Below are 27,511 nucleotides of genomic sequence, written 5' to 3'. Positions count from 1 at the left end.
AGATGGTAAAGAATGTGGGAGACCTGGGTTCAGTCTCTGGGTTGGGAAGATCCCCTGGAGAAAGGAATGGCAACCCACTCCAGGACTCTTGCCTGGAAAATCCCCCTGGACAGAAGAGCCTAGCCGGCTATATTTCCAGGGATTGCGGAGGGTCGGACATGACTGAGTGACTAACATACACATAACAATGGGGACCACACAGCAACGCCTGGCTGGAGTGAAGCAGGGCTCAGGGAAACATTAACTTATTAAAAGATAAGAAATATTGAAGATAAAATAATTAAGCATTCAAATCAAAATTTAGGGAAAGAGTACCACAAATTAAATGTCTACTTCCTCTAAAGAAGGAAGTTAAAGATAAAAATTCATTAAAGAAATATGAAAAAAAAGTAGATAATAAATATAACATTTTTTGGTTTTGTTTTGCTTTCACAGATCAAGCAGAATGATAAAGGGCCTTCCTGGAGGGCAGCTTCTGTCAGTTTTGCCTTCTCCTACATGCCCAGTGTCTAATCAGTACTTGGAATTTAGCATAGTCAGTACTGTTAACTGCATACATTAGTCCCTCCAAAAGGAGAAAATGCAATTAAACAAATTCAAGGATGAGAAAGAGGACAAGACAACAGCTGTGTAGAGTATTTTGAATCATCACAAGGAAAAAGATCAGACAACATGGTAAAATATAAATTAATCAAGTCAAATCAAGATCTAGAAATCAGAATAGCACAATGACCTCAGGAAAAGTTTAAAAATAATCAAAGATGCGTGTATGAAAAGGCACCAGCCTAGATCCTTTGACCAGCCAGTTTCATAAGACCTTTAGGGAAGATGGAATTTACATGCTACATCATTATTTAAAAGCAAATAAAAAGAAAACCTCCCAAATTACCTATGAGGTGAACAAAACCCTGCTACAAAACCCAGACAAGGACAGAAACCATGCTCACACATATGATCAGACACATGTCTAAAACCAGAGAACTTACAAAGAACAATGCAAAAGCTATAAACTGAATATTAACAAACAAAAAAATTAGCAGTGCATTAAAAGGACAAACAGATCAGGGCCATAGAGGCTTTATGCGAAGAGGAAAAAGAATCCAGTAACACTTGTTGCTGCTGTTTAGTCACTAAGTCGTATCTGACTCTTTGCCATCCAACGGAGCCCGCCAGCCTCCTCTGTCCATGGATTTCCCAGACAAGAATACTGGAGTGGGTTGCCATTTCTTTCTCCAGGGGATCTTCCCAACTCAGGGACTGAACCCACATCTCCTGCACTGTCAGGCAGATTCTTTTCCACTTAGCCATCAGGGAAGCCCAATATTTGTTACATTAACAGGTTAAAACAATGAGCTATCTTTATCCCCATAAGATTGGTGAACAGTTCAGTAATCGAAACACCAATGAAAACATGAGAAATGAGCACTTTTATACTCCACATGTGGAGGGCAATTGATGTCCATGAAAATATTAAATGTATATATCCTTTGTCCCAGAAATTCTACTCCTGGTGATACATTCTAAAGACACATTCATACATACTCAAGGGTATGCACACATATATCCACAGCAGCATTGTTCATCATGAAGATAAACTGGAATATTAACAATGTTCATCACTAAAGGAATGAGCAATTAATGTCTCCAAAACACATTTGATAAAAGTTGACATCTATTCCTTATTTTAAAAAATACACACTGAAACAAGTCAGAAATAGAAACTTTCCTAATTCAGTGAAGGGTAGCTGCCCAAAACTGTAGCAAACATCATCCTCAACAAAACCAAGGAATAAACAGTATACATATTGGAAATGAAGGAGAAAAAATATTTTCATTTACAGATTATATAATTTTCCATGAGAACCAACTGAAAAGGGATAAGAACCAATAAAAGAGCTTCAAAGGTAACCAAGAAAGGAAAAAATACACAAAAACTAATAGGTTCCCTAAACACCAGCACAAATACACCCACTAGAAAATCCGACAAAAGAATAATTCCTACAGACGAGCACAAACTCAAAGACACCATAAAGGTAAACTTACGAAGACAACTTAACAAAACACTATACAAAATGACTCTGTGAGAAAGACTAAATAAATAGAGGATCGTGCCATATTCTTGGAAAGGAAGACTTAGTATTTTAAGAAAACCACTTCTCCTCCAAATTTGCTTATAAATTCAGTGGCATTCCTATGAAAAAATCTCAACCGGTCTTTTTCCTTCAACTTCACAAATGTGCGAGTCCATGTGAAAAAGTAAATGTGCAAGAAAATTCTGAAGGGAAAAAATAAGGAAAGGAATATTAGCCACAGCAGATATCAAAACATGCTGCCAGAGTATAGTAACCAGCACTACGGGGTACTCGCCACAAGAACAGCTGCATAGATAGTAACATGGAGCAGGAAGCCTGCAGCAAAACGTAAGTAGAGTACATGGAGTGTTTACAATAAAGTTCCATTTCTACATAATGGAGAAAGGATGACCTATTCAATAAAAATATTTAGAGGGAAAAAAAATATATTTAGAGGGTGGGATGTCTATCCATTGGGAAAAAAAAACTTGATAAGATTAGATATCATTTCAGATCACAGAAATAAAATTTCAGATGGATTAAAGACATACATGTAATGGAAGTGGAAGTGTCAGTGACTCAGTTGTGTCCGACTCTTTGTGACCTCATGGACTGTAGCCCGCCAGGCTCCTCTGTCCATGGGTTTCTCCAGGCAAGAATACTGGAGTGGGTTGCTGTGCCCTCCTCCAGGGGATCTTGCCAACCTAGGAATCGAACCCAGGTCTCCAGCATTGGCAGGCAGATTCTTTACCATCTGAGCCACCAGGGAAGCCCATCATATGTGTAATAATCCAATTTATAAAATCGTTATAAAACAATTAAGATTACTTTTATATTCTCAGGTTGGGAAAGACTTCCAGAAATAGGAAATAAGCCTCAGAATTCATGATGAAAAGGCCTGGTGGTCTGACTGTATAAAACCATGCAATGTTGGAATTATATTTACAATATGTGTAACAAATGAAGCATTACTATCTATCAAACAGTAAGAAAGATAACTGGGCTAGAAAAAATAAGCAAAGACATAAACAGATAGTAACCAGAAAAAAAGTAAACTGCCAATAAATGTGTTAAAAAAATTGTTGCACAAGCAATGTGGAGAAATTAAAACAATGAGCTACATTATCTCCCACAAAGCTGTGCAAAAATTTAAATGATTGAAATTACAAGTGCAGACAATGATATGGGATACCCTTTTTGACCTGGCAATTCTACTTCTAGGGATTAATTCTAAAGAAATATTCACACATTCTCAAAACTATGCACAGAACTCTTCATAGCAGCATCTTCCATAATGAGGTAAAAGGGAATAAAGGCAAATGTCCAACACTCCTGAAATAGCTAAATAACTTGGACATCCACGTTGCAGAACATAACACAGCCATGAAAAAGGAGGTTGGTTTGTGTGGTGACCACTTTATTTCTCCTCTCCCGGACCTTGCAGCCCAGATCTCTCTCTCTTTCCTGCTTCTTGTCCAAAGCACACTCACCATTATGGAGCCGACTACAGGGCCTTTGATCACCCACCACAGAGCCGTGTTGTCATTCATATCCCAGCAGCTGTAAGACAGAAAAAAGAGAGATGATGCTTGGGAGCCGGGAGCCCTGCAAGACAACGGGGTGCCACTTCTTCCCCTGTGGCTCTGAAGGAGGGCTGGCTGAAAGGAGAGCTGACGGACTGTACCCCCAAGCCCAATCCTGGTCCCAGTGCTTTGGGCCTCTCTTCTGCTCCACTGTCGAGGCAGCGACTGGAGCCCAGGAGTCAGGGCACTGCTGGGCTCCTGGGCAAGGCCACTTTCCCCCTTGAGAACTCAGGTTCTTGGGGATGCTGTCTCAGCCTCATTGTTCCTCCCCTCCTCCCTGAAAGGAGAGCAGTCACTCAGAGCTGAGCCCAGAGGCAGTGTGCACTCCCTCACTGGGTCCCAGTTGAGACCTGGCAGGGTGGGTCCACCCACAGTGGGTTCAGGGCATAGGCAGTGCCCAGGGCTGGTGGTGTAGCCAGGCCCGGCATCGGATGGTTTATCTGAGACAGTCAACATGAAGTTCAGGACGTTAACTGACAGCCTACCTGGGGCTTGGGCCCTGGCTCTCGAGCATGTACTCACCCTGTGTCATCGAAGTAGAGCCTCAGCATAGCCCACACAGACACACACACAGTTGGTGTCCCTGGATACAAAGAAAAGGAGCCCCATGATAATAGGAAGACTAATAGGCCCAGTATCCCCCTCAGACCTGGGGCTTCTGGGGGCCAATGGACCCCTCAGACATGGGGTTCTGATCCATGGGGCATATGTCCCTCTCAGACCTGGTGTCCTGGGGACCCTAACTGTCCCTCATACCCAGGCCTTCTAAGGGTCCATGTCTCCCTCAGACCCTGGGCTACCTTGCCTCCCTGCACATATCCCCTCCCTCAGCCAGTAGGCTTTCTACAAGGAGAAGAGCAAGATAGTACCCAAGATCCAGCAGTATGCCATAGCTGTGAGGCAGGGCAGCACCTCCCTCTGCCTCCCTCCTCTGACTAATACTCCCGGATGGCGGGACGAAGGACATCCTGCTCATGGGGCCTGAACCTGTCCAGGCTACAATCAGAGACCTACCCCAGCCAATGATGATGTACCAGTAGAAATATCTCCTCTCGGGGAAGAAGGTCTCCACCAGCAGGGTGAAGAGATACAGGCCCTCGATGAACAGCCAGAAGTAGTTGGATACAACACAGTAGTGGAAGAAAACCATCACAGCCTTGCATTCCACCTGCAGGGTGAGTGGGGAAGAGGAGGGAGGTGCAAGCCCCCAACAAACTTTGAAAATCCAGCCCAACAGGACCAGGGGGAATCCTGAGGGCCCTTAGCTTAGGCATGTCCGGCTTAAACACCCCTTGGGTCTGAAAGACTCAACATTCCTGGATTCAGAGTCTAAAACTGCAGCATCCTATGAGTCTGAATCAAAGTTGCCCATGGAGGCAGCTCTGCATGTGTAAGAAAAGGATGGGGATGGGTAGGGTCAGGGGGTGCACACAGAACCCTCTCTTCTCCCAAGGCTAACTCTCCCCCACTTTCTGCCCCTTCCCCAACACCCATAGAAGAGGAAAACAAAGAGGAGAATAAAGAGAATAAAGAGGAAGGAGCCTCCTTGGTACAATAAAGGGTTCAGATATCACACAGATAAATAGGATACCCTTGGTCCCCCCAGAAGTCTCATAGACACCACCTCCAAGTGTGCCCTCTCAGGTCAAGGCATTGTGCTCTGGGCTGTTCTCTCATCCTGCCCCCATCAAAGCCTGTCTTTTCTGCTTACTTCCAAAGCTATCAGAACTGGGTAGGTGGTATGGAGGGAACCCCAGTCAGTCAGCCCCTTGGCTCCGTCTTGGGCTAAAGCACCAATGACCAGGCCAGTCCTCTCTCTGAGCCAAGTTCCCTCCTTAGTCAAGTGGGACTTGACATCTCCACCTGACCTGCCTCAACTGCTCTGCCAAGTATACCCACAGGCCAAGGAACAGGAAGTGACGTCAAGCCGGGGTCTCACCGGCTGCTAGTAACCTCATGGTCATCCCTGGGTTTCTGTGCTCACTGGGGCCAACATCTCAACCTGCAGGAAAACACCTGGACAGCAGGGCGTTGCAGGGAGGACCAATTGTGGCGGGGCTCAGCGCACTCACAGTGGAGACAAAGCAGTGATTGCTGTCCTGCTCAGCATAGAGGATCCAGTCTTTGATGAAGACGGAGATGGCCCTCAGCATAAACGACACGAAGAGGTTCATGTGGATGAAGTTGCGGGTACAGTGCAGCTTCCTACACCCACGGCAGGGGAAGACACATGCCTTGAAGTAAGGAGCCCCACAGCCTTCCACCCTCCACCCTGGGGTCCGCTTTGGGCTGACTCCACAGCTTTGTCTCAAGGGGGTCGTCCACCTAGACCACCCCTTCTTCCCAGCTCTCTAAACCCTCACTCAGTCCCAGGCTCCCACCACCTGGCCCCACTACTGGGGGCCGTACTTCTCCCTGCTGTGACCTCTCTCCATCTAGACCAGGAAGATAATGCGAGGGGCATAGGTCTACTGCCCGTGGTCTGCCTTGCTGTGTGTGGCCCTGGACAAGTTAGCTGTGCTCTCTGGGGTCCTATCTCTTACTGTAGGTCTCTTTCAAGAGACCTCCAGGGCTGACATCCAGGGCAGGAGTCGGGGGTGGGAGGCACAGAGCCAGGGCTCTGTACGGCAGTGGGCTGCAATCACTCGAAGGCTGTCGGGAATCTCACCGGAAACGACACAGGATGACCATGGCAGTGGTGAGGGTGACGAGGGACGTGCTGTAGCCAACTGTGTACAGGGCCTTCACTGACAGGTAGTAGTAATCCTGGAGCAGAGCACAGGACATGCAGGGCTCAGTGTGGGGCCTGCCTCCGGCCCCCTTGGGATGGCACCAAGTCTCCCAGGCCAGGCCTGCCCACCTCTGGGCGTGCTACCCAGCTCCTCCTTCCCCTCTTTTCTAGTTGATCACATTTCCTCCCCTCCCCCATCAGTTCCTCCACCACCCCAAGCTCCCCAAGCCCATTCCCACTGAGCCACCTCCTCCTGCCCATCTGCATTGCCAGAAGCTAAATGCTGGTAGAGTGCAGGAGCACTGACCAGCCAGAATAGAGCCAGCCTTTAGCCTGGAGAAGGATCCAGGGGGCCCCCTGCTGGGCCTGCATTAACCCTACAATGGCCGGACCACAGAAAGGCAGGTGTCCTGGAAAAGCCACCAGGGAGGTGGTGGACATGTGCTGGGGGCTGGAGGAGCTCAGGCAGCAAGACAGTTGTTTCTCAGCCTAGAATGAGTGCGCGAAAGTCCTGCCCTGCATGCATCTGGCTACACAGCAGGCACTCAGAATGCTGCCGGGGACTCGAATTTCTGCAGTTCATCAGGAGTCAGGACCCCTGGGGGACACGTGCTTCCACAGGCCTCCTCGGCCCCTCCCTCCACCTTCAGGAGGGCAGCAGATACTCACCTGGTCCCCAGTCTCAGATTCGTACTCCTCAAACCCACAGGCATCGAAATAATGAGGGAATGGCTCCGACCATCCATCCTCCGTGCAATTCCGGCTCACCACCCTCATGTCTGCAGCAGAACAAAAACGCGGTGAGGCACAGAAGTGATGTAAGAGGGGTCTAAAATTCTTAATGGCCAATTACTCCTTAAGTAGAAATTCCTGGAAATCCACATGTCCATCTGAGAAGCATGGCAGTGTCCAAGTGAAAATAATAATTGTTTAGTCTGTATACTAAGAACGTGGGGTGCAGGGGGGCTCAATGAAAGCTGACTTCTAAACAAGGAGTGAGAGGACTGAGCCAGGAAGAATCCAGCCTCCTTCCCTCTAGGAAAAGGCCTGAGCCCCTCCTGAAGGCCCTGGAACAGAGCAAGAATGATCTGGGATCACAAATGCAGATTCCAGGCCCAGAGCTCCTGGCCCAGGAATCATCTTGGGCAGTGGCGTGGCAGGAGCTCTGGTCATATCTGGAGAAGCTCCAGGTGAGGCTTTCACCGGGAGTTCTGGGCCTTCCAGCAACTTCCATGGTGTCCAGGGGGCACGAGGCTTGCTTAATTAACAGGGACCAGACCTCCATTAACCTAGCATCAGATCTTATTAAGATACATATTCAGGTTAAAAAAAAGACTTCTGCCCTTTCAAGTTTAGAAGTCTGTTTCCTATCACTAATGTACTTTAATTTTCTTTAGCTTGACTTTAAAGGCCATTTTGTAGGACACCAGAGGAGGCAGGAGTCATTTGTTGTCTGCAGAGTGGAGTCCAGTCTGGTTTTCACCCCGCCTGGGGCCTTTTAGCCTTTAACGATTGTTCATTTTATCCTTTCTGCTCCTGACTGTCTAACGGTGAACCACGATGTCTAGGGGAGGGGAAAAGGCAGCAGCCCCCTCTGCCTCCAGCCCAGCCCCTAAGTGTGGCCCTAGGCTGACCCCCCTTCCCCGACTGGCTTCCTGGGAGTTTACCTGGTGTATTAGAACACCTGGGGGTGGCTCTTCCTTTCACAGGATTCAGGGGCCAGGAAATCATAAACAAAAGACATCTGCATAAAAGGGGCCCCAGCATCCATGCTGCTGGAAGAAGCCCTGCTCAGAAGGCCATCTCTGGGGCGCTCGGACAGGGACAAGGGCAGCAGCCAACACAGGAGACGCCAACACTTTTCCAACCTCGTGTCCTGCTGATTGAGTTGGAAGATCCAAGGCCAGTTCTTTTCAACCAAGAGTCAGAAATGCACTTCCTGGGGCTTTGGGGAGCAGCAGAGGGTGGGTGATCCTGCCATAAAGAGACCTCTGCCCAGAGCAGGGAGACTGGTCTCTTATTGCAGCTCAGATTCTGAGTTGTATGTGACCCAGGACAAGGAGGACGTCTGGCAGGCCCAGGAGAGACGAGGTCACTTCTGTCCCACAGTTTGATGCCAAATGGTTTTTTCTTCCAGCAAATCTGTTTCAGGCTGCTATTGGCACCCTCCTTCCAAGTCCCTCTGAACATTTCTTTCAGAAAGTCTGCACGTCCTAGGGGACCATGGCAGTGGCCAAGCCCTTCCCTTCCCTGGGTCTCCTCTCTGCTCTGCCCACATCAGGGTGGTGGGAAGAGGAAAGGGAAGCTGCACTGAAAAACATTTTTTTTTTAAAAAGTATCCTGGAGATACAAGCCATTTCCTTTCTTTTATTTTCCTTCTTACCCTTTTCAAAACATAGTGTGGGCTCAGAAAAGTATAAACCTTTTTGTTTAGAACTATTCCATGAATCTGCTGGTCTATTGTTCTGATAGAAATCTCCGGAAGATGGAGTACTCTCCAGACTGCCCACACCCTGCAGTGCCTGCGCCTACTTCACTAGGCTGTTTTGCTCCAGCAACTTCATAGAAGCACAGAATCTTAGGCCAGAGGTTCTCGAAGTGGGTGCCCTCCCTAGACGGGCCCATTAGCATCACCAGGGAGACTGGCCAAAATGCACACTCTCAGGCCCCACCCAGACTGCTCTATCAGAGACTCTTGGGGTGAGGTTCAGGAATCTGTTTTAACAAGCCCACTAGGTGACTGTGCTGGAGAAGGGAATGGCAACCCACTCCAATATTTCTGCCTGGAGAATCCCATGGACTTCTGTGAGCCTGGTGGGCTATAGTCCACGGGGTCACAAAGAGTCAGACACAATTGAAGTGACTTAGCATGCCCGTGACTGTGATCACAAAGTATGAGAACCACTGTTCTACTTGTGGGAGCTCCAAGCTATCACAGGCCATTTAATCCAGGAGTTCTTTTACTGAGATCTGTCCTTTCCTGAAATTATATGCACAGTGTTCTGTCTGAGCACTTGCATGCAAATTTCCATGGAGAAAACCCACAACTTAATCAGATAAGGAAAGTGAGCTACCAAAGATCACAGAGCCACAGAGGGGCATAGCCCAGCCTGGAAGGAGGTTCCCAAGCTCACAGGTTAGCTCCCTGTGACCTCATATGTTAGATGTTCTCCCTCTAGCCAGCCCATGGTCAATTTTAGCTCATCCCTTACCTGAGAGATCCAAGGATTTACTGTCTGCAAAACCGAACTCTCCTGCAAAACAGACGTGGATGTGAGTCAGGACACCTGACCATCAGCTTGCCAGGGCTATCCACTGCTTACTCTGCTCCCTGGAAGGTCAAGGCTGCCCCTGGTCTAGAGAAGGGGAGCTGGGAGGAGGTGGGGTCTCAGCCAAGAGGAAGCATCGCACACAGCAGCCACATACACACTGTACCTTCCAGGGCCATCCCATTTGCTTTGTATTTCTATGATGCTAATGGTGGCTCAGTTCTCCCCACTGGACAACAGGGTATGGAAATGAGACATTGTCAGGAGAAGGGGAAGGCCTCTGAAGTGAGAGAGGACTGGAAGAGGGTGACTGGCCTTTTCTCTTTTTTGTCTTTCCTTGTTGTTTGTCTAACTTGTATAAAATAGTGCGTATATGTTCGTGGAAAACTCCTAATTTGCCTCTACCTCCACCTCTGCTATCCTCTTTGATAATCTTAAGTTTGTTTTCTATCTCTGAGTCTATTTCTGTTTTGTAAACAAGCTCATTAACCGGCTCTTTTCAGGAAAAAGGACATAGAATAGCAATATGGGTCCTGCTCTTGGGTTTTTTGTTTGGTGTTCAACCTTCCATCTCAGCCCACAAACTGCTCCCACCAAAGGAACCCCAGAACTCCAAAGATTTCCTCCTCAGACATATTTTTCTCTTTCTCTCCCAATTATTTATTTCCACCTCCACCTTTTTTTAGGCTGAATCCTCTGCTAGCAATGAACCCCCATTTCCCTCTACTTTTCAAAATTGTGTTTTCAAGGTCCAACTGACATGTCACCTCCTCCGGGAAGCCTTCCCTGACAGCATCATTAGTTTGCCTGCACGTCACCTTGGTAGGTCTCTTCTGCTCCAGAGCCTGCCATACATTCCAACTCCATGGCCCCGGGGATGTCAGTATCGGCATGGGCTCACACACACAGTCAGGCCTGTGTGTACAGAAGCTCATGCCAAAGCACACAGGTGTCCTTGCTTGCTGCCCCTCTATAGGCAAGTCCCATCTTCCCAAACAAGCCCATGACCACCCTGAGACCAAGGGCTGCAATTTTTCATCTCCCTGTGTCTCCCCAGCCTCCAGATGGCCAAGGGTGGAGGGAAGGGAAAGCAAGGATGAGCCCAGCCCCTGATGAACCTCTCATTCCATCCCCACCCACTCCTAACAGTCAGAGCTGGGCTCCTGCTGGATGGACAGATGGACAGATGATCAGCAGTCTGTCCTCTCCAAGGTTCCTCTTACCGATGGTTTCCGTCTCCCAGACTGAAACAGAGCAAGAGAGAAAACACAGAGGTGAGCGAGGCTGGCTAAAGTCAATCTGCTCTCTGAGCCCTGCTGATGGCGCCCTCCTCCTTCCCACTCTCAGACTCTGAAGAGAGGTTGTGCTGGGGCCCCAGAGGCCTGAGAACTACAAGCTGGGATTCTACTGTTCAACTAGAGACTTCTATCTCTCCTGCAAGAACAGGGCACAGTTACTGAGAAAGTGAGGCATTCCAAAGGAGGAGCGAGATCGCGTTCCTGCATCTCCAACAGCTGCAAAGCAGCAACTATTACTATGAGCATGAGATTCGGCCCTGGGAACCAGGAAATAAAAGGAAAACTGCGGTTCTCAGCTTTCTAAGTATTTAAGTCAAGTCTAACTTTGTGAATGGAGATGCTAAAAGGCCCTGCCTTAATGAACCATTAAGAGGCAGGTGTAAATAACACATTCATTGTGCAATTGCCAGAGGGAGGCATAGAATCTGAAAGAAAGCGTATCTTAAGAAAATTTTATTTAACGGCTGATTCATTTTACCTTTTCTGTGCGTGGTGGAAAAGTAGTCCTGCCACGGTACCTGACCCAGAGTAGATGTTCTGTCAACTTTAAATAAATGACTGAATGAAAGGAGTACGTGAATGGAGGAAGTGATTAATTGGTTTCTATAGGAATGAATTAGAAATTGGAGCTGAATCACTGGGCTGTCACCCCGCTTGATGAACCACCATTCACACTGTGCCTCTCCTTTCAGCACTTCCCGTTCTGCTCTGGGTTGGATCCAGTCCTCATGCCACTGTCAGGATGGGAGAGTTTAACTGCTGGACTGGCCTGGACTGATATTCTGGAGGTGGGAGGTATGGCTAACGGGTCCAAACGGAAAGTCGGGGAGGCGAGATGGGGGCAGCATAGCGAGACCCTGCCTTCTCTAGTCCTGGGCGGGGAGCCAGGGACAGGGCCGGGCATCCCCAGGACGCTGCCTCTATCTCCCCGTACCACCTCCTCCAAGCAGACTCCCCTGCAGGCAGAAACAAGGTTGCTGGACTTTCAGGTGTGAAAAAAATTTGCCTCTGCCTCTGACGTGGACTAGAGGACAGTGGAGTGAAGCACAGCCTGGAGACTCTCTACTTCTAGAGGGACACTGGCCGAGGCCTTAGGCACGTGAGGGAGGAAGCTGAGGACCAGGTCTCAAGGGACTCATGCATGGCTACACAAGTGTCTCAGAGCCTCTAGTCCCTGTAGGAGTCCCTACCCTCCTTCCTCAAACCAAGACCCCAACCCAGGACTAGGTGGTCCATGCATGGTTCTCAGTACATCACCTGCCTGGAGCCCAGTCCCTCCATCTCCCTCTACCCAGCCTAACTCTGGGACACCCACAGAGTTGGGGCGGAGGGCCGGTCTGGCTCCAGGCCCCTCCCAGTGTCAATGTGCACTAAAAGCAGACACCAACCTTCTTTTGGGATTCATGAGTCTCTGCCAAGGCAGAAATAGGCCTGGAGAGCCCTCCAGACTCACATCCAAAGGAGAGATCCCTCGGAACCCTTTCCCCTCAGGCCCCTCCCCATGGAGAACAGTCATCTGGGCCTCCCTGTATGAGTGATGGTGGTCATAACATCAGCTCACACTTTCGGCTGACCATCAAGCTACACCCAGTCCTGCTAAGGGACTTCCACCAGCATCTTCCACTTAAATTCTCCCAGTCACCATTCCACATTCCCATCTGATAGACTAGGAAATGGGGGGACAGAGGGGTGACTGCCCTGCTCAAGGTCCCCAGCTGGGTTACGCAATGGAGCCCACATCCGAGAGCCTAGCCTTGCCCCTCTGACGTACCTCTACGGGGCTTTGCCATGTGTGAGGGGTGCTTCTGTGTCCCTCTGTGCACAGGGGTCCCTGATTTCATCTCACCAGCACAGAGCTCTGAAATGGGAACCACCTCCCTGCAGGTTACCCCGGTCTTTGGTGCTTGTCTCCCAGGAATGCCTGGGGTCCGACTTGGGGGAACAGGCTGGACCGAGTGTAGCCTAAAGAGGCCCTGGGGGAAACCCACCTTGGTCTGGGTTGAAGATTCGGAAGAGTTCAGGGCAACTGACCAGGACCATCTCACCCACGTGGGCGGGCTTCCAACACGTGATGTTGTCCCACATCCCAGGGCACCCTGTGGGGATGAAAACCATGGTGTCCAGCAGTCCAGCAGTCCCTGCCCACACACACACACAGAGCACACACACTCACAGAGCACACACACACAGCACACACCCACAGAGCACACACACAGAGTGCATACACACAGAGTGCATACACACACACACACACACATACAACACACACACACACAGAGCACACACACTCACAGAGCACACACAGCACACACAGAGCATACACACAGAGTGCATATACATATAGCACACACACACAGAGCACACACACTCACAGAGCACACACACTGACAGAGCACACACACAGAGCACACACAGCACACACACACACAGAGTGCATACACACACAGCACACACACACACACACACAGAGCACACACGCACAACACACACACAGAGCACACACACACAGACCACACACACTCACAGAGCACACACACACAGAGCATACACACAGTGCGTACACACACAGCACACACACACACAGCACACACACTCACAGAGCACACACACACAGCACACACACTCACAGAGCACACACACACACAGAGCACACACAGCACACACACAGAGTGCATACACACAACACACACACAGAGCACATGCAGCACACACAGAGCATACACACAGAGTGCATACACACACAACACACACACACACACACAGAGCACACACACACAACACACACACAGAGCACACACACAGAGCATACACACAGTGCATACACACACAGCACACACACACAGAGCACACACACTCACAGAGCACACACACTCACAGAGCACACACAGCACACACACAGGGTGCATACACACAACACAAACACACAGAGCACATGCAGCACACACAGAGCATGCACACAGAGTGCATACACACAGCACACACACACACAACACACACACAGAGCACACAGAGCACACACAGAGCACGTACACACACAGCACACACACACAGAGAACACACACACAGAGCACACACAGCACACACAGAGTGTGTACACACACAGAGCATACACACACAACACACACACACACAGAGCACATACAGCACACACAGAGCACACACACACAGAGCAAATATACACACAGAGTACATACACAGAGCACACACACACACAGAGAACACATACAGAGCACACACACACAGCATACACACATAGAGCACAGACACACACAGCACACACACACACAACACACACACAGAGTACACACAGCATACACAGAGCAAACACACACAGAGTGCATACACACACAGCACACACACACACAGAGCACACATGCAACACACACAGAGCACACACAGCACACACAGAGCATACACACAGAGACCATGGTGTCTCATACAGAGCACATACAGAGCACACATACAGAGCACACATACATAGAGCACAGACACACACACAGCACACACAGCACACAAACACAGACACACATACACACAGAGCACAGATACATACAGCGCACACATGGAGCACACACTCAGCACACACACACAGCACCCTGCACGAGCTCTTCCACATCCCCAGGCTCCACGTCACTGTGAGGTCCAGCTTCAGATCTACCTCCTGGATGGAGGGAGAGGCAGGAACTAGCTGGCCTGAGGATGCTCCATTGCCACCACTACCCCGTGCCCCGGCCACCCACTGCCTTTTGGGACAGGCCTGGAGTGGAGAGATGGAGTGAAAATGAAGGAGGAACCTGAAGGAGGAGCACAAACTGGTCAGATGGGGGTGGGGAGGAGGGCAGAGTCAGCCAGGCAGAGACCTACACAGCCAACCCCAGGACTATGACAGGACTCGGAGCACAAAGGGATAGGAGGCAGGGATCACCTCAGAGGCCACCATGGTGGGGACGCACGCCCAGATCAGGTGAGCACCGAGGGATGGAGAGGAGTAAGAACAAACTGAGAACTATTTAGGAATCATTAAGACAGTGACTCACAGCACGTGAGCTGCCAGGAGGAGGAAGAGGTCAAGTTTGAAGACTAGATTTTCAGATTTGGGGCGCTCAGTAGATCCTCCAACCCCTGTGCCCACTCTCCTCCCAGCCCCTACCAGCCTCCTGGTGTTCTCTGCACTCCTTGTCACTCCATCCTCACCTCTCCTTCATGCTTCACCCCTCATCTGACGTCATCCCTCCTCTCCACTGAGATGCCTCTTGACCTTCCTGGCCCTCATCACTGGGACCCACCTGACCGAATGCAGGAGCTAGCATCTGCCCTGCCCTCGGCCCTTTGCTCCACTCATCTTAGATGAGATCAACAGACTCAAAACTTTTCTTCCAAGGAGCAAGTAAAATTAAAAGACATTTGCTTCTTGGAAGAAAAGCTATGACAAACCTAGACAGCATATTAAAAAGCAGAGACATTACCGACAAGGGTCTATATAGTCAAAGCTATGTTTTTTCCAGTAGTCATATATGGCTGTGAGAGACCATAAATAAAGCTGAGTGCCAAAGAATTGATGCTTCTGAACTGTGGTGTTGGAAAAGACTCTTGAGAGTCCCTTGGACTGCAAGGAGATCCAACCAGTTCATCCTAAAGGAAATCAGTCCTGAATATTCATTGGAAGAACTGATGCTGAAGCTGAAGCTCCAATAGTTTGGCCACCTGATGCTAAGAACTGACTCATTAGAAAAGACCGTGATGCTGGGAAAGATTGAAGGCAGGAGAAGGGGACAACAAAGGATGAGATGGTTGGATGGCATCACTGGCTCGATGGACGTGAGTTTGAGCAAGCTCCAGGAATTGGTGATGGACAGAGAAGGCTGGCATGCTGCAGTCCATGGGGTTGCAGAGTCAGATACGCCTCAATCAGTAAACTGAACTGAACTGAACCAGGCTCAAGGGCTTCCTGACAGAATTATACACACAGCTCCCAAGCCTGTCTCCTGTACAACCTGAGGGCTGCCTCTCACAGCCAGGTGCCTGCTGGATATCCCCACCTTGAAAGGCCCAAGACAACCTACACCCAGCCTGTCCAAGACTCATCTGAGCATTTCCTACAAAACCTGATTTCCTGTCTCAGCCCCAGTTGGAATCCTGGAATCATTCTCATTTTGTCACCTTCTTCGTGCTCTGTAGACCCAAGTCCTGCTGGTCTGACAGTCAAATATTTGTGGAATCCATGCACCTCCACCAGGTCAAGGGCAGACCACTTTTCCCTAGGACCCTGGTTACAGCTTCCCCATTGGTCTCCTTACTCATCCCCACACACCTGTGACTGCGAGCTCTTCCAAAGAAAGATGTGACCGAGTCACATGGCCACCACTATCAGTGAGCACCAATCAGTGGCCCTATCACCTCAGCTCCTTAACAGCTCCTTGCTTTATACTCCAGCACAAGGGGCACGGGCGAGGCCATGGGGTGAGAGGTCATCCAGGGAAAGGACACAACATGAGAGGAGCAAGGAACTCCACGTGTTCCAGGTGGGCAGAGAAAGTGCATAGAGTGATACAATCATGCAAAGGCAGAGACGGGAGGCAGTATGTGGCGTGTCCAATGGCAGAGTGCAGACTTCCAGGAAAGGGACCTCACCTGGCTGAGCAGGCTCTAAATCAGGACTTTGGAGGGCTCCTCTGCCAGGTGCAAGACAGCCTGTGCCTGTCCCACCCCCAGGGCTGTGGGAAGGATCAATGAGTTCATACATGAAAAGTTGTTGGAAGAAAGGCAGACTCACTCAGTGCCTGGTCACCACTGTTATTACCACTAATCTCATTATTTCACTGAGGTATCCCTGGGAATCATTCCCCTGAGACAGACCTAGGCAGAGAGATGAAATAGAGCCCAAGCAGGTGAGAAAGGCCGGTAGAGGGCCCCTGGGCAGACACAGAGGAAGCCCGGCAGGCATTGGGCAGGGGTGGGGGCCTGGGGTGGGCCTCCTGAGCTCACAGCCACTCTGTTTGGGCCCACAGTTTCAGGTCATGTTTAGATCCGAAAGGGTCCGAAGTTACCATATGCAAAAAACCCTATCTCTTAGAATTCAGACCTGGCTACTTTAGAATGGTTAGATAGCATCACTGACTCAATGGACATGAGTCTGAGCAAACCTCGGGAGACAGTGGAGGACAGAGGAGCTTGTTGTGCTGCAGTCCACGGGGTCACAAAGAGTCGGACACGACTTAGAGACTGAACAACAACAACTTTAGAATTCACATGCAGTCACATTAACCCATAGTATCCTGCTTCCAGAATGACTGCATTTGGGAGGTAGAAGCATCACAGAAAGCTCTGAGGATGACAAACCAAGATGATGAGGATTCTGGGGGCCACATGAAGGGAGATGGGTACCAAGCCTGTTACTGATGACTCTTGTCCGCCCATTACAGCAGGACTCCCCCCTACACATGGCTAGTCATGACAACATGTCCTTGAAAGAGACCTAACAGTACATCTTTGGCCGACATGGCCCGTGCTGACCACAAAATGGCCATAGAGTGTGGCTGTGTCTGGCCCACGCCCTGGGAGCCCTCACCAACAGATGTTCCTTAATGTGGAACATTAGGCCCTGGCACAGCCAGCTGCTTCTGCCAGCTGACGTTCCCGGGGCCCAGAACTTGTTAGATGAGTGAGGGAACATAGTCACAAGGGCCGAGGGGCTCAGGCGTAGGTGGCACAATGGGGCAGGGTTCCCAGGTTGAAGGTCAGAGACACGGAGGCAGTGAGGGATCCATCCTCCCAACAACTGTTTACTGAGCAGCTAGCATGTGCCAGGGCCCATCAGGCCCAGGGCTACAGTGGTGGAGAAAACAAATTTGAGGAGTTCGCATTTGAGGGCAGTGGGAGGGAAAGGACAGGGTGCCCCCTCCACATCGGCAGGACGTCAGTGGCTCGAGTTTTGCCAAGGGCTCACAGCATGATTCTGGCAAGTCTCCACACCCTCCAGCCTGACTCAGTTTCCCATTGAGCACATCAAGGGCTGGGTGACTCTGAGTGGTCTCCCAGCTCCTTGAGTGATCAGAGCTCAGATCCGGAAGAGTCACTCAGGACCTGCTGGAATCTGGAAGGATGGCCAGTAGGCTGGGGCTGCTTTCCCTGGCCCCACTGCCAGGACAGACATCCTCAACAGGGCATCTGCCAAGGTCCCCTCACCTGCCCCATGGCCCACCACACTCTACAAGCCCTCCTGGTTCCTGGCCTGCCTCCCCTCCATAGACTAAAGATCCTAGTGGGATAATTCCTATAGCACCAGAGCAGGTAGGAAGCCTAAAAGTAGAACCCAAACCTTAGGGCCCAAGTCTAGTGTCTGGGTTTAGGAGACTATGATATTGTGATAAAATAAATTTGATATCGTGATATAATAACTCATAATGACTTTGATATTGTGAGACTATGATATTGTGATATAATAAGAATTACACATCTGGTCTTCATCCCAGATTCCTGTTTGGTGCTGTTCAGTCACTAAGTTGTGTCTGACTCTTTGTGACACCATGGACTATAGCACACCAGGCTCCTTTGTCCTTCACGATCTCCTGGAGTTTGCTCAAACTCATGTCCATTGAGTCAGTGATACTATCTAATCATCTTATCCTCTGCTGGCCCTTTCTCTTTTCACCTTTAATCTTTCCCAGCATCAGGGTCTTTTCCAATGAGTCAGTTATTTGCATCAAGTGGCAAAGTATTGGAGATTCAGCTTTAGCATTAGTCCTTCCAATGAATATTCAGGGTTGATTTCCTTTAGCATTGACTGGTTTGATCTCCTTGCCATCCAAGGGACTCTCAAGAGTCTTCTCCAGAACCGCAGTTCGAAAGCGTCAATTCTCCGGCACTAGGGCGTAGAGCTCCTAAAATCCTGGGAACAACCTGAGTGATGGGGTCAGAGGAGCAGCTTTCGTTATTCATAAGCCCCTTTCAGCCATACTTGAGTGTATGCTCATGACATGGCTCTTGGAGGATAGGGACTGGTCCACAGGGCAACCAACTGTGGGGTTAAGGAACTGGAACTTTCAGCCCCACCTCTCACCTTGGGGCCGGAAATCAAGTTAATCATCAAAGGCCAATGATTTAACCTATGGTGCCTACATAGTGGAACATCCCTAAACCCCTAAACAGTGGGATCTGGAGAGTTTCTGGGTTGGTGAACATATCCACATGCCAGAGAGTGGCACATTCCCCAAAGACAGAAGCTCCGACACCTGGGATTCTATTGGACCTCAACCTATGGACCTCTTCATCTGGCTGTTCATTTATAAAATCCTTTATAGTAAACTGGTAAATGTGTGAGAAGGAGGCCATGGGAACCCCTGATCGGTAGCCAAGTCAGACTGAAGTGTGGGTTACCTGAGGACCCACGATGTGCAACTGGCATCTGAAATGGGGGAGCAGTCTCCTGAAACTGACCCTTCACCTGTAGGGTCTGTGCTAACTCTAGGTAATTGGGGTCAGATTTGAATTAAATTGTAGGGACATCCAGTGGGTGTCCATAGAAAACTGGAGAATTGCTTGGTATGGAAAACGCACACATTTGGTGTCAGAAATGTTGTGAATAGATACACAGTTTTGCTTTATGGGACAATGTCCCTGATCCCATAGGGAGCTCTCAGCCCTCCACCCACCCCTCTGGCTGGCATCACTGGGGTCAAAGGAGATGCAAGTCTCCTCAGGGCTTCCCAGGATGCCTCGCGGACATTTTTCCTACAGTTATCACCTCTCAGCTGGACCCGGATGAGAAGGGAGGTGGGGTCTGTCTTCTCTCCCATTCTCGATGGGTAGGCTCTGGCCTCAGGAGCCTTAGAGCCGAGTGCTCCCAAGAACACTTTCCAGGGAGATGAGAACTGGGTCTGGGCTCCTGAGAGCACCTTGGATTTTTTTTTTTTTAACTAAGGACGACGACTCATCTTCCTTCCACACCCACGCAATACGTCCAGCTTCTTTCTCCCCATCTGTTCCAGACTCCAGCCCCAACAAAGCTTAGTGCTGTTGGGGCTAGAAGATTTCAAGAGGCCTTTTCTCCTCCTCCCTCTCCTCCTTTTGTCTTTTTTTCATCTTCTCATTTTCTCTTTCCCTCCCTGTTCTTCACTCACATATTCAAGAAATATTAAGTGTCTGTTAAAAGTCAGATACTGAAAAGCAAAAGTGGGATGAATGAGCACCCCTGGTCTTGGCTCGCCCAGGGCTTATAGTCTGTGACCACGGGAATAAATCTGGATTTAATGCCAAATGCTGAAGAAGACCCTGGATGGTGTATTACTTTCCCATTGCTGCTGTAACACAGGGAACTAAGTGGCTTACAATGACCTGATTTCTTATCTCACGGTTCTGGAGGTCAGAAGTCAGAAAGGGGCCAAAGTCAAGGTGTCAGCATTTCTTCTGGAGGCTCTAGTGAAGAATCTGTTTTCTTATCTTTTCCAGATTCAGGCGCCCACCCACATCCCTTGCCCTGTGGTGGGATGATGCAAAGATGCCCTTCCTCCATCTTCCAAGCCAGTAGCATAGCATCTTCAAATGTCTCTCCTCTGACCCTCCTGCTGCCTCCTGTCACTTATAAGGATGCTTGTGAATATACTGAATAATCCAGGCTACTCACCCATCTTAATATAACTATACCTGCCAAGTCCCTTCTGTCTTTTAAGGCAACACAGTCTACAGGCTTTGGGGGATGAGGCTGTAGGCATCTTTGGTGGGGACATTATTCTGCCTCCCCTAGAGGGGTTTTAAGACAAGGAGGCACGTGGACTGATTTGGCTGTGTGGGAAGGTAATACATTTCAAGAGCAGGAAAGCAAACACGAAGACACGTCTACCAGGATGTGGCAGCAGTTGGGAGGAGGGTGGTGGGGCTTGATGAAGAGCCATGGCAGCCGAGATAGAATGGAGTGCTGTGTAGGAGGGTCTGGAGGCAGGACTTGGTGACAGACTGGCTGGACACAACTGGTGAGTGTGCCAGGGACCATGCACGCTCATCCATCTCATGGGACTGAGTGCTCACTCATGGTGAGTGGGGCGGGGGATAACAAATGGGTCTCAAAAACACCCCTTGCAGACTCCGCAGCCTTTCTCTCTCTCCCCTCCCTGCAGCATCCCTGGAGGCCACATATCCAGGGTGGCAGTGTCCCGAGATGGATCTCTGAAGGACTAAGTGGAGTCAAACTCACCTCCCCACTCTTCCCACCACACTGGCCTGTGATGTGCAAGCAATAAATGTTACAGTATTAAGTCTCTGAGATGTTAAGGTTCATTTGCTACTGCACCATGGTCTAGGCTACCCTGACTTATGCAGCGAAGGGGAAAGAGGCACCGAGGTTGGCACCTGGGTTTGAGTGCCTGGATGGCTAGCTGACTAAGCCACCGGCCATGGTGGGGAGGGCTGGATGAGAAGCAGGTGGTGGAGGGAATCAGCAAGCTGGAACTCAAGAGTGTCATCTGGGGTGTGTTTAGCTTGAGATGATGCAAAGAGCCAAGCAGAACTAGATTTCAAATAGGCAGTTAGATAAAATTCTAGTGTTCAGAAGGGAAGTTGCCACTGAAGGAAGAGAACAAGAAGCGGTCAGCACAAGGAAGTTATGTAGGGCCATGGGCCCAGATAATATGTCCAATGAGAGGGTGTAGATTCGAGAGGAAAAAAAAAAAAAGACAAGAGACTAGGGCCTGGCCCCAACAAAAGGAAGGTCACCACTCAGAAGAAAAGTTGGCAAAGAAGACTTGGAGGGCTGGCCAGAAACACAAGGAAAACTGGAAGATACTGATGACGCAGCTGCAGCGAACTCTGCTTCAAGGAGGAGCTGGTAAAGTGCATCAGACGTGGTTTCAGGGTCAAGAGCGTTCCGGTCCTATTCTTCCCCATGCAGAGGAAGTCAGAACAGTGCTCTTCCCTGGGGGAACTCTCCACTCTGACACCCCAAGCCTCCCAATTCTCCACGAAACCTGCCTACGCCTTCCTGACTCAGTCTATCCCACTAAAAGTCTCGATGGGGACTCGGTGAGAGGAATTCAGGCCCAGGGGGATTTCTGCTGGGGTGGGAGGTGATGGTGGGCACACTCCCTGGGGCTGCTCCCACTGAGACGCTGAGACGCACAGCAGCCAAGGAGACGCAGTGCCTTGTGACGGCAGGAGGGGGAAAGACCACTTGGGCAGAAAGCAAGAGCCATTAGCCCCGACTGGAACAAAATAAGGAGCTAATCTCCGGTTGTCATGGCGATGATTCCGTCCAGTTCCACACAGCATTCAACACTCGTGAGACCGGGGGACTCACACAAAAGCGCGGTCCCCTCTTCTGAGAAGCTGCCCGAGGGTGCCCGGGTATTGTTAGAACAAGTTCCTCATCTCGGCACATGATTCAAGGGCAAAAAATGATTCAACATACTGAAATTTACTTTACAGCCAATGTTGCTGATCCATAAAATGCAGACCAGCTGTGAATTCGGTGCTAGGGGAGTGGAGAGAGGACTAAAGACGCAGCCCTTCTCTGTGGGAGTCAGTGGTCCTCAAAGTGTAGACCCCCAAGCAGGAGTGCCACTGGGACCTTGCCAGAGGTACGGACACTCCGGCCCCATCAGATCCACTGGGTCACAAACTGGGGCTGGGCCCAGCAATCCGGGTTTTAACAAGCCTTCCAGCAAGTTCTGATGCAGGCTTACGTCTGAGAACTACAGGACCAAAGGAAAACAGGTTTGGACAGAAACTGAACCCTTTGTCAGATCTGGGAAGTGAGTTCCTCAGAGGGAGGGTCCCTGCAGACCCCCATCTGTTCATTCTCAGAGCTGCTGGGAGGTGCAGACAAGAAGCTGATCTTGCTTCAAGGATGGCGAGCCTGGGCCCAGCCTTGCAGAGGTTCCCCGCCCCCAACCCCTCAGGCTGCTGGCCTGGTGAGAGTGGAGGTGGGGGCTGGGATATGCACTCTGCACCCTGGACAGGCCTCAGCGGCTGGGTCAGAATAGCAATGAGCAGGCTGCTTGTGTCTCCTCCAAGTCACTTTCCTCCTGCTCATGCCAAAGCCACTGCTGGCCTCCCTCTTCCATCTCCTCCAGAGTATGGGGCGGGGGACCCCCAAGGAGGACCACACCTGACCAGCCCACTTAAATGCAGGGAAGGCCTCCAGACTGATGACAGCCTGCAGCCCCACAAAGAAGAGGTGCTGGCAGGATTCACGGGGGCTGGCAGGGCTGCCTGGGCTGAACCGAGAGAACAAAGCGGCCAGCCCAGCGGGTGGTGCCTGTGCCCTGCGTGGGCCTGGGGACGCTTCAGAGAGGCAACTCCGGTTCCCACGCACAGGAGTCCTTTCTCCTTGTCTCTTGTCTCCTTGTTTCCTAGCGCTCCCCAGCTGGGACAGCAGACCTGGGGCCTGTCCCAGAGCTGACTCCAGCCCTCAGTGTGACTTGGCCAGTGATGGCCACCTCTGGCCTCGGCCTCTCCGTGCGTCATGATGAAGCCGGACTTGGTGTTGTCTCAAGATCTAGTTCGCATGCAGGGGTTTGGAACGAGGGACAAAACCACTAAATATATCGCCTCAACAACAGTCCCAATAAACATCCTTAAAACCTGCCAAGGATGGTGCGGATGAAACCACCCAGTCAGAAACTTGCTTTAACTCTCCATGATCTTCCCTGTATTTTCTACTCGCTAAAGCCCCCGCCGAGCTCCAGTGCCCCTCCCCAGCCTATCACTGTCCCTCGGCTTCCACTCTGAAGGCCACTATATACGTTACCATCCCATATTCTCTTTGGGGGTGGGGGGTGGGTATCCCAGGATCAGTGAGGAGTAAGGATTTAAGCAGACGCAGGTGCCCTCCTGGGAGCCCCCCACCTACAGCTACACAGCTACAACATGCCACAGACGCATCTCGTCTCTAACAGACCAGTGTCCTCATTCCAATGCACTCACTTTCAGTCAGTTCAGTTCAGTTCAGTCGCTCAGTCGTGTCCGACTCTTTGCGACCCCATGAATCACAGCGTGCCAGGCCTCCCTGTCCATCACCAACTCCCGGAGTTCACTCAGACTCACGTCCATCGAGTCAGTGATGCCATCCAGCCATCTCATCCTCTGTCGTCCCCTTCTCCTCCTGCCCCCAATCCCTCCCAGCATCAGAGTCTTTTCCAATGAGTCATCTCTTCTTATGAGGTGGCCAAAGTACTGGAGTTTCAGCTTTAGCATCATTCCTTCCAGAGAAATCCCAGGGCTGATCTCCTTCAGAATGGACTGGTTGGATCTCCCTGCAGTCCAAGGGACTCTCAAGAGTCTTCATGGGAATATACAAGTAATATGCTATGCTGTGCTTAGTCACTCAGTCGTGTCCAACTCTTTGAGACTCCATAGACTGCAGCCCGCCAGGCTCCTTTGTCCATGGGGATTCTCCAGGCAAGAATGCTGGAGTGGGTTGCCTTGCCCTCCTCCAGGGGATCTTCCCAACCTAGGGATTGAACCTAGGTCTCCCGCATTGCAGGCAGATTCTGTACCATCTGAGCCACCACGGAAGCCCAAGAATGCTGGAGAGGTAGCCAATCCCTTCTCCAGGAGATCTTTCTGAACCAGGAATTGAACCAGGGTCTCCTGCATTGCAGGTGGATTCTTTACCAACTGAGCTACCAAGGAAGCCCACAAGTAGTAAATATATAAATATTAGTACATGCTCCTGCTCAATTGCTTAGTCGTGTCCAACTCTGTGACCCTTTGGACTGTAGCCCACCAGGCTGCTCTGTCCATGGGATTCTCCAGGCAAGAATACTGGAGTGGGTTGCCATTTCCTCCTTCAGGGGATCTTTCTGATCCAGGATTGAACCCACATCTCCTGCATTGTAGGCGGATTCTTTACTGCTGAGCCATCAGCATAAATATATATATATAAGTGTTGCCGTGAATTCACACTCACAGTCACTGGAACAGGCTGACAGATTTCCTTGTTCAGGTGTGTTTCAGTGACGCTGGCTGACCCTTGACCAATGTTCCATGCATAGCGTGTGTGCTTGGGACAGAAGGGGCAGGGGAAGTGCAGAGAAGGGCTATAGCAGGAGAGCTGGTCTCTCTCCATTCACCCCAGGCACAGATTTCAATACCAGAATGCACAACTGCTGACTCTTGCTTACTGTCAGACTGGACTCTTGTCTCCCAGACGGGTTTGCCTGGACCCTGAGCACTGCTCTCTGCCCTGAGTTGACATGAGCACCCTGGAGGATGGTCTTCTCTGACCAAACCAGTGGTTCTAAAACTTGGATACACTCTAGAATCATTGAGAGGCTTTTAACACACACTCTCAACAAGCCACCGTGCCCAAATGCTCCCCTCATTGCTTTGGGGAGGGCCTGACCATCAGCATCTTTAAATGCTCCCAGAAGCTCTACAAGGCACGATGGGATGAATGGCTACCCATGGTTCATAAATGTGTTAAACCTGAAGCCAAGGATGCCCCGAGGACCCAGCCTGAGTCCTGAGTCAAGCCCAAGCCCTGGCAGCTGACAGGATAGCAGGTATCTCCCAGGACATCTGCACTGGAGTGCCCAGAGGCCCCCTGCTCTGAAGGACCCTCAAGGTGGGGCTCCTCCAACCTCAGCCAGCAGGAAGGAGCCCTGAAGTGAGCTGAGCTGGACACTCATGCCTCCCCTCTACCTGCCCCTCTCCTTCCACAAGGCTGAAGCTGGGGCCTGGGAGACCTAGCCAAGCAGGTCACTAGAGGCTGAGGCCTCCAGCCAGCCCGGCCCTTAGAAACACAAACACCCTCTGGCCTTTAGTAGCCAAGAAAATTGCAGGCCTTCGGTGGCCGGGGGCGGGAGCAGGGTGGGGCGGGGATGCGGGGGAGCAGGGTTGGGGGGTGGTGCTGTCTGTCTCTTCCCTCCTTTCTGAACCGAAATGCAGTCTAGTGATCAGAGAGCATGAACTCTGGAAGGATCAAAGGCGTGTCCTGGCTCCACCCTTCCAGGCTGTGTAACTTACTAGGTAACAGGTAGTGACCTACTTACTCTCTTGTGAGTCTGTACAACCTCATCCAGAATATGGGAGGAAAATGCTACCCGGCTCGTAGGTTGGTGAGGTTTAAATGAGCTATGCTATGCAATTGTGGATGTGTAATAATTTAGAACCTGGCCCCTGGTATCTGAGTGCCAGCTGTCACAATTCCCTCCGACCATACTCACTGCCCCCTTCCTACTTTTACTGGGGTCAGTCCCCACCTGGAACTTCCCTGGCTTCCCCATCTTCCCCAAATCTGGTCCCTAATCCCTCTCTGCTCTTCCAGAAAGCCTTCCCAGATGGTCTGAACTTCACTGACCTATTCCGTAGAGATGTCTGTACACTCCCCAGGAGAACTCTACAGGTAGGGCTATCAGTGTGTGAACCTCTCTCTCGGCAGGCCCCCATCCTTGCCCTGACCTTGCCTGCACTCCACCAGGAAGGATCCAAGATGCCAGCTTGTCATGGAAGTTGAATGAGTGAGAGGGTGAGGGGATGAGTGAGTGAGTGAATGAATGAGCCAGTGGGTGGGTCAGTGGAATTTTTCCATAGGCTTGAGATCCCTTGCTCAAGTTCAGGTTTGAGGGTAACCTGACTCACAGGGTCCCCGAGGCAGGGTTAGAGGAGAGAGGTCCAGGTGGTATCCTGGGAAAAGCTGGAGAGATAGTAGCTTGGGGGAGAAAGCCCCCAGTGCCATCCCCTCCTACCTCCGGCTCCAGGGGCAGTGGACACACAATACACACATACCTGCTCCCTGGCCCTCAGCCATACCTCCCTCTAGCTCGCCCCCACTGACTTCAATCCAGGGTTCCAGATATAGGGACCTACTCACTCCCCTTCCCCACCCACCTCTTGCTGCTGTGGTTCCCTCAGCCTAGAACGTTCTCCCCAATCATCCATCCCTCAGCTCTCACCTACCGTCAAGAGCTGCCCCTCCCCAGGGCCTAACTCAAGGATTCTCAGCCTAGCTTCTCATCAGAATTGCCTGGGGGGCCTTTAAAAGTCATGGCGACTATGACAGACTGAGGTTCTGGTTGAATTGGTTTGGATTGGGTCTTGGCTACGTTTTCCTAAAAGCTGCCATGTCTGAGGCACACGCAACCAGGTGTGAGGACCAAGGATCTGGCTTAAACGCTAACCTTCTCCATGAATCCTTCCCCACAGAGAATTCCTTTCATCCGTCCTCTCCTGAGAACACCTGGAGGGGAGAGCCCCTCCCAGCGGTTCTGGCCTGCCCCTCTTGGGTGGCACCCATCATTACACCTGCCTCGCCCACATTCACACTTCTGCCAGGATACCCATGCAGGCAGGGCCTCTTGTCCTCCTCCTGCCCAGGGCTCCATGGGTGCGATTAACTTGCACACCTGTGGGCCCAGTCCCCACCCTACTTCCCATCTCTACCTGTCCCTACCTGATGCTTCCTACCGCTCAGTCCCAAGTATATCTGAGACCTGTGATTCAGGAACAATGGCCTCGTGCTGGGAGGCAGGGTGTTTGGGTTCCAGGCCCACCTGAGTCTGACACTCCCTCTTCCCATGGTTGCAAAGAATCACTTCCCTCTGGGTCCCACGTTCCCATCCTCTAG

The 27,511-nt window shown here is 50.6% G+C and overlaps 1 protein-coding gene across 4 annotated transcripts in view; it reads right to left on the bottom strand.

Moving 5' to 3' along the window:
* ADCYAP1R1 (ADCYAP receptor type I) overlaps positions 1 to 27,511 on the bottom strand; it is a 62,069-nt gene that overhangs the window by 19,570 nt on the left and 14,988 nt on the right. For all 4 annotated transcript variants that reach the window (XM_027539474.1, XM_027539476.1, XM_027539477.1 and 1 more), the window contains exons 4-12: positions 12,942 to 13,049; positions 10,879 to 10,899; positions 9,599 to 9,640; positions 7,056 to 7,165; positions 6,324 to 6,421; positions 5,728 to 5,860; positions 4,670 to 4,823; positions 4,178 to 4,238; positions 3,563 to 3,632 (exon numbers count right to left, since the gene is read on the bottom strand). In XM_027539474.1, the coding sequence (XP_027395275.1) occupies positions 3,563 to 3,632; positions 4,178 to 4,238; positions 4,670 to 4,823; positions 5,728 to 5,860; positions 6,324 to 6,421; positions 7,056 to 7,165; positions 9,599 to 9,640; positions 10,879 to 10,899; positions 12,942 to 13,049 (797 nt within the window). The remainder of the gene's footprint in view (positions 1 to 3,562; positions 3,633 to 4,177; positions 4,239 to 4,669; positions 4,824 to 5,727; positions 5,861 to 6,323; positions 6,422 to 7,055; positions 7,166 to 9,598; positions 9,641 to 10,878; positions 10,900 to 12,941; positions 13,050 to 27,511) is intronic.

This window comes from Bos indicus x Bos taurus, chromosome 4 (assembly GCF_003369695.1).
Source record: "Bos indicus x Bos taurus breed Angus x Brahman F1 hybrid chromosome 4, Bos_hybrid_MaternalHap_v2.0, whole genome shotgun sequence".
In the NCBI taxonomy this organism is placed as follows: Eukaryota; Metazoa; Chordata; class Mammalia; order Artiodactyla; family Bovidae; genus Bos; species Bos indicus x Bos taurus.
Note: the sequence above shows the minus strand (reverse complement) of the source record. Positions and strands in the feature narration are given on the sequence as shown.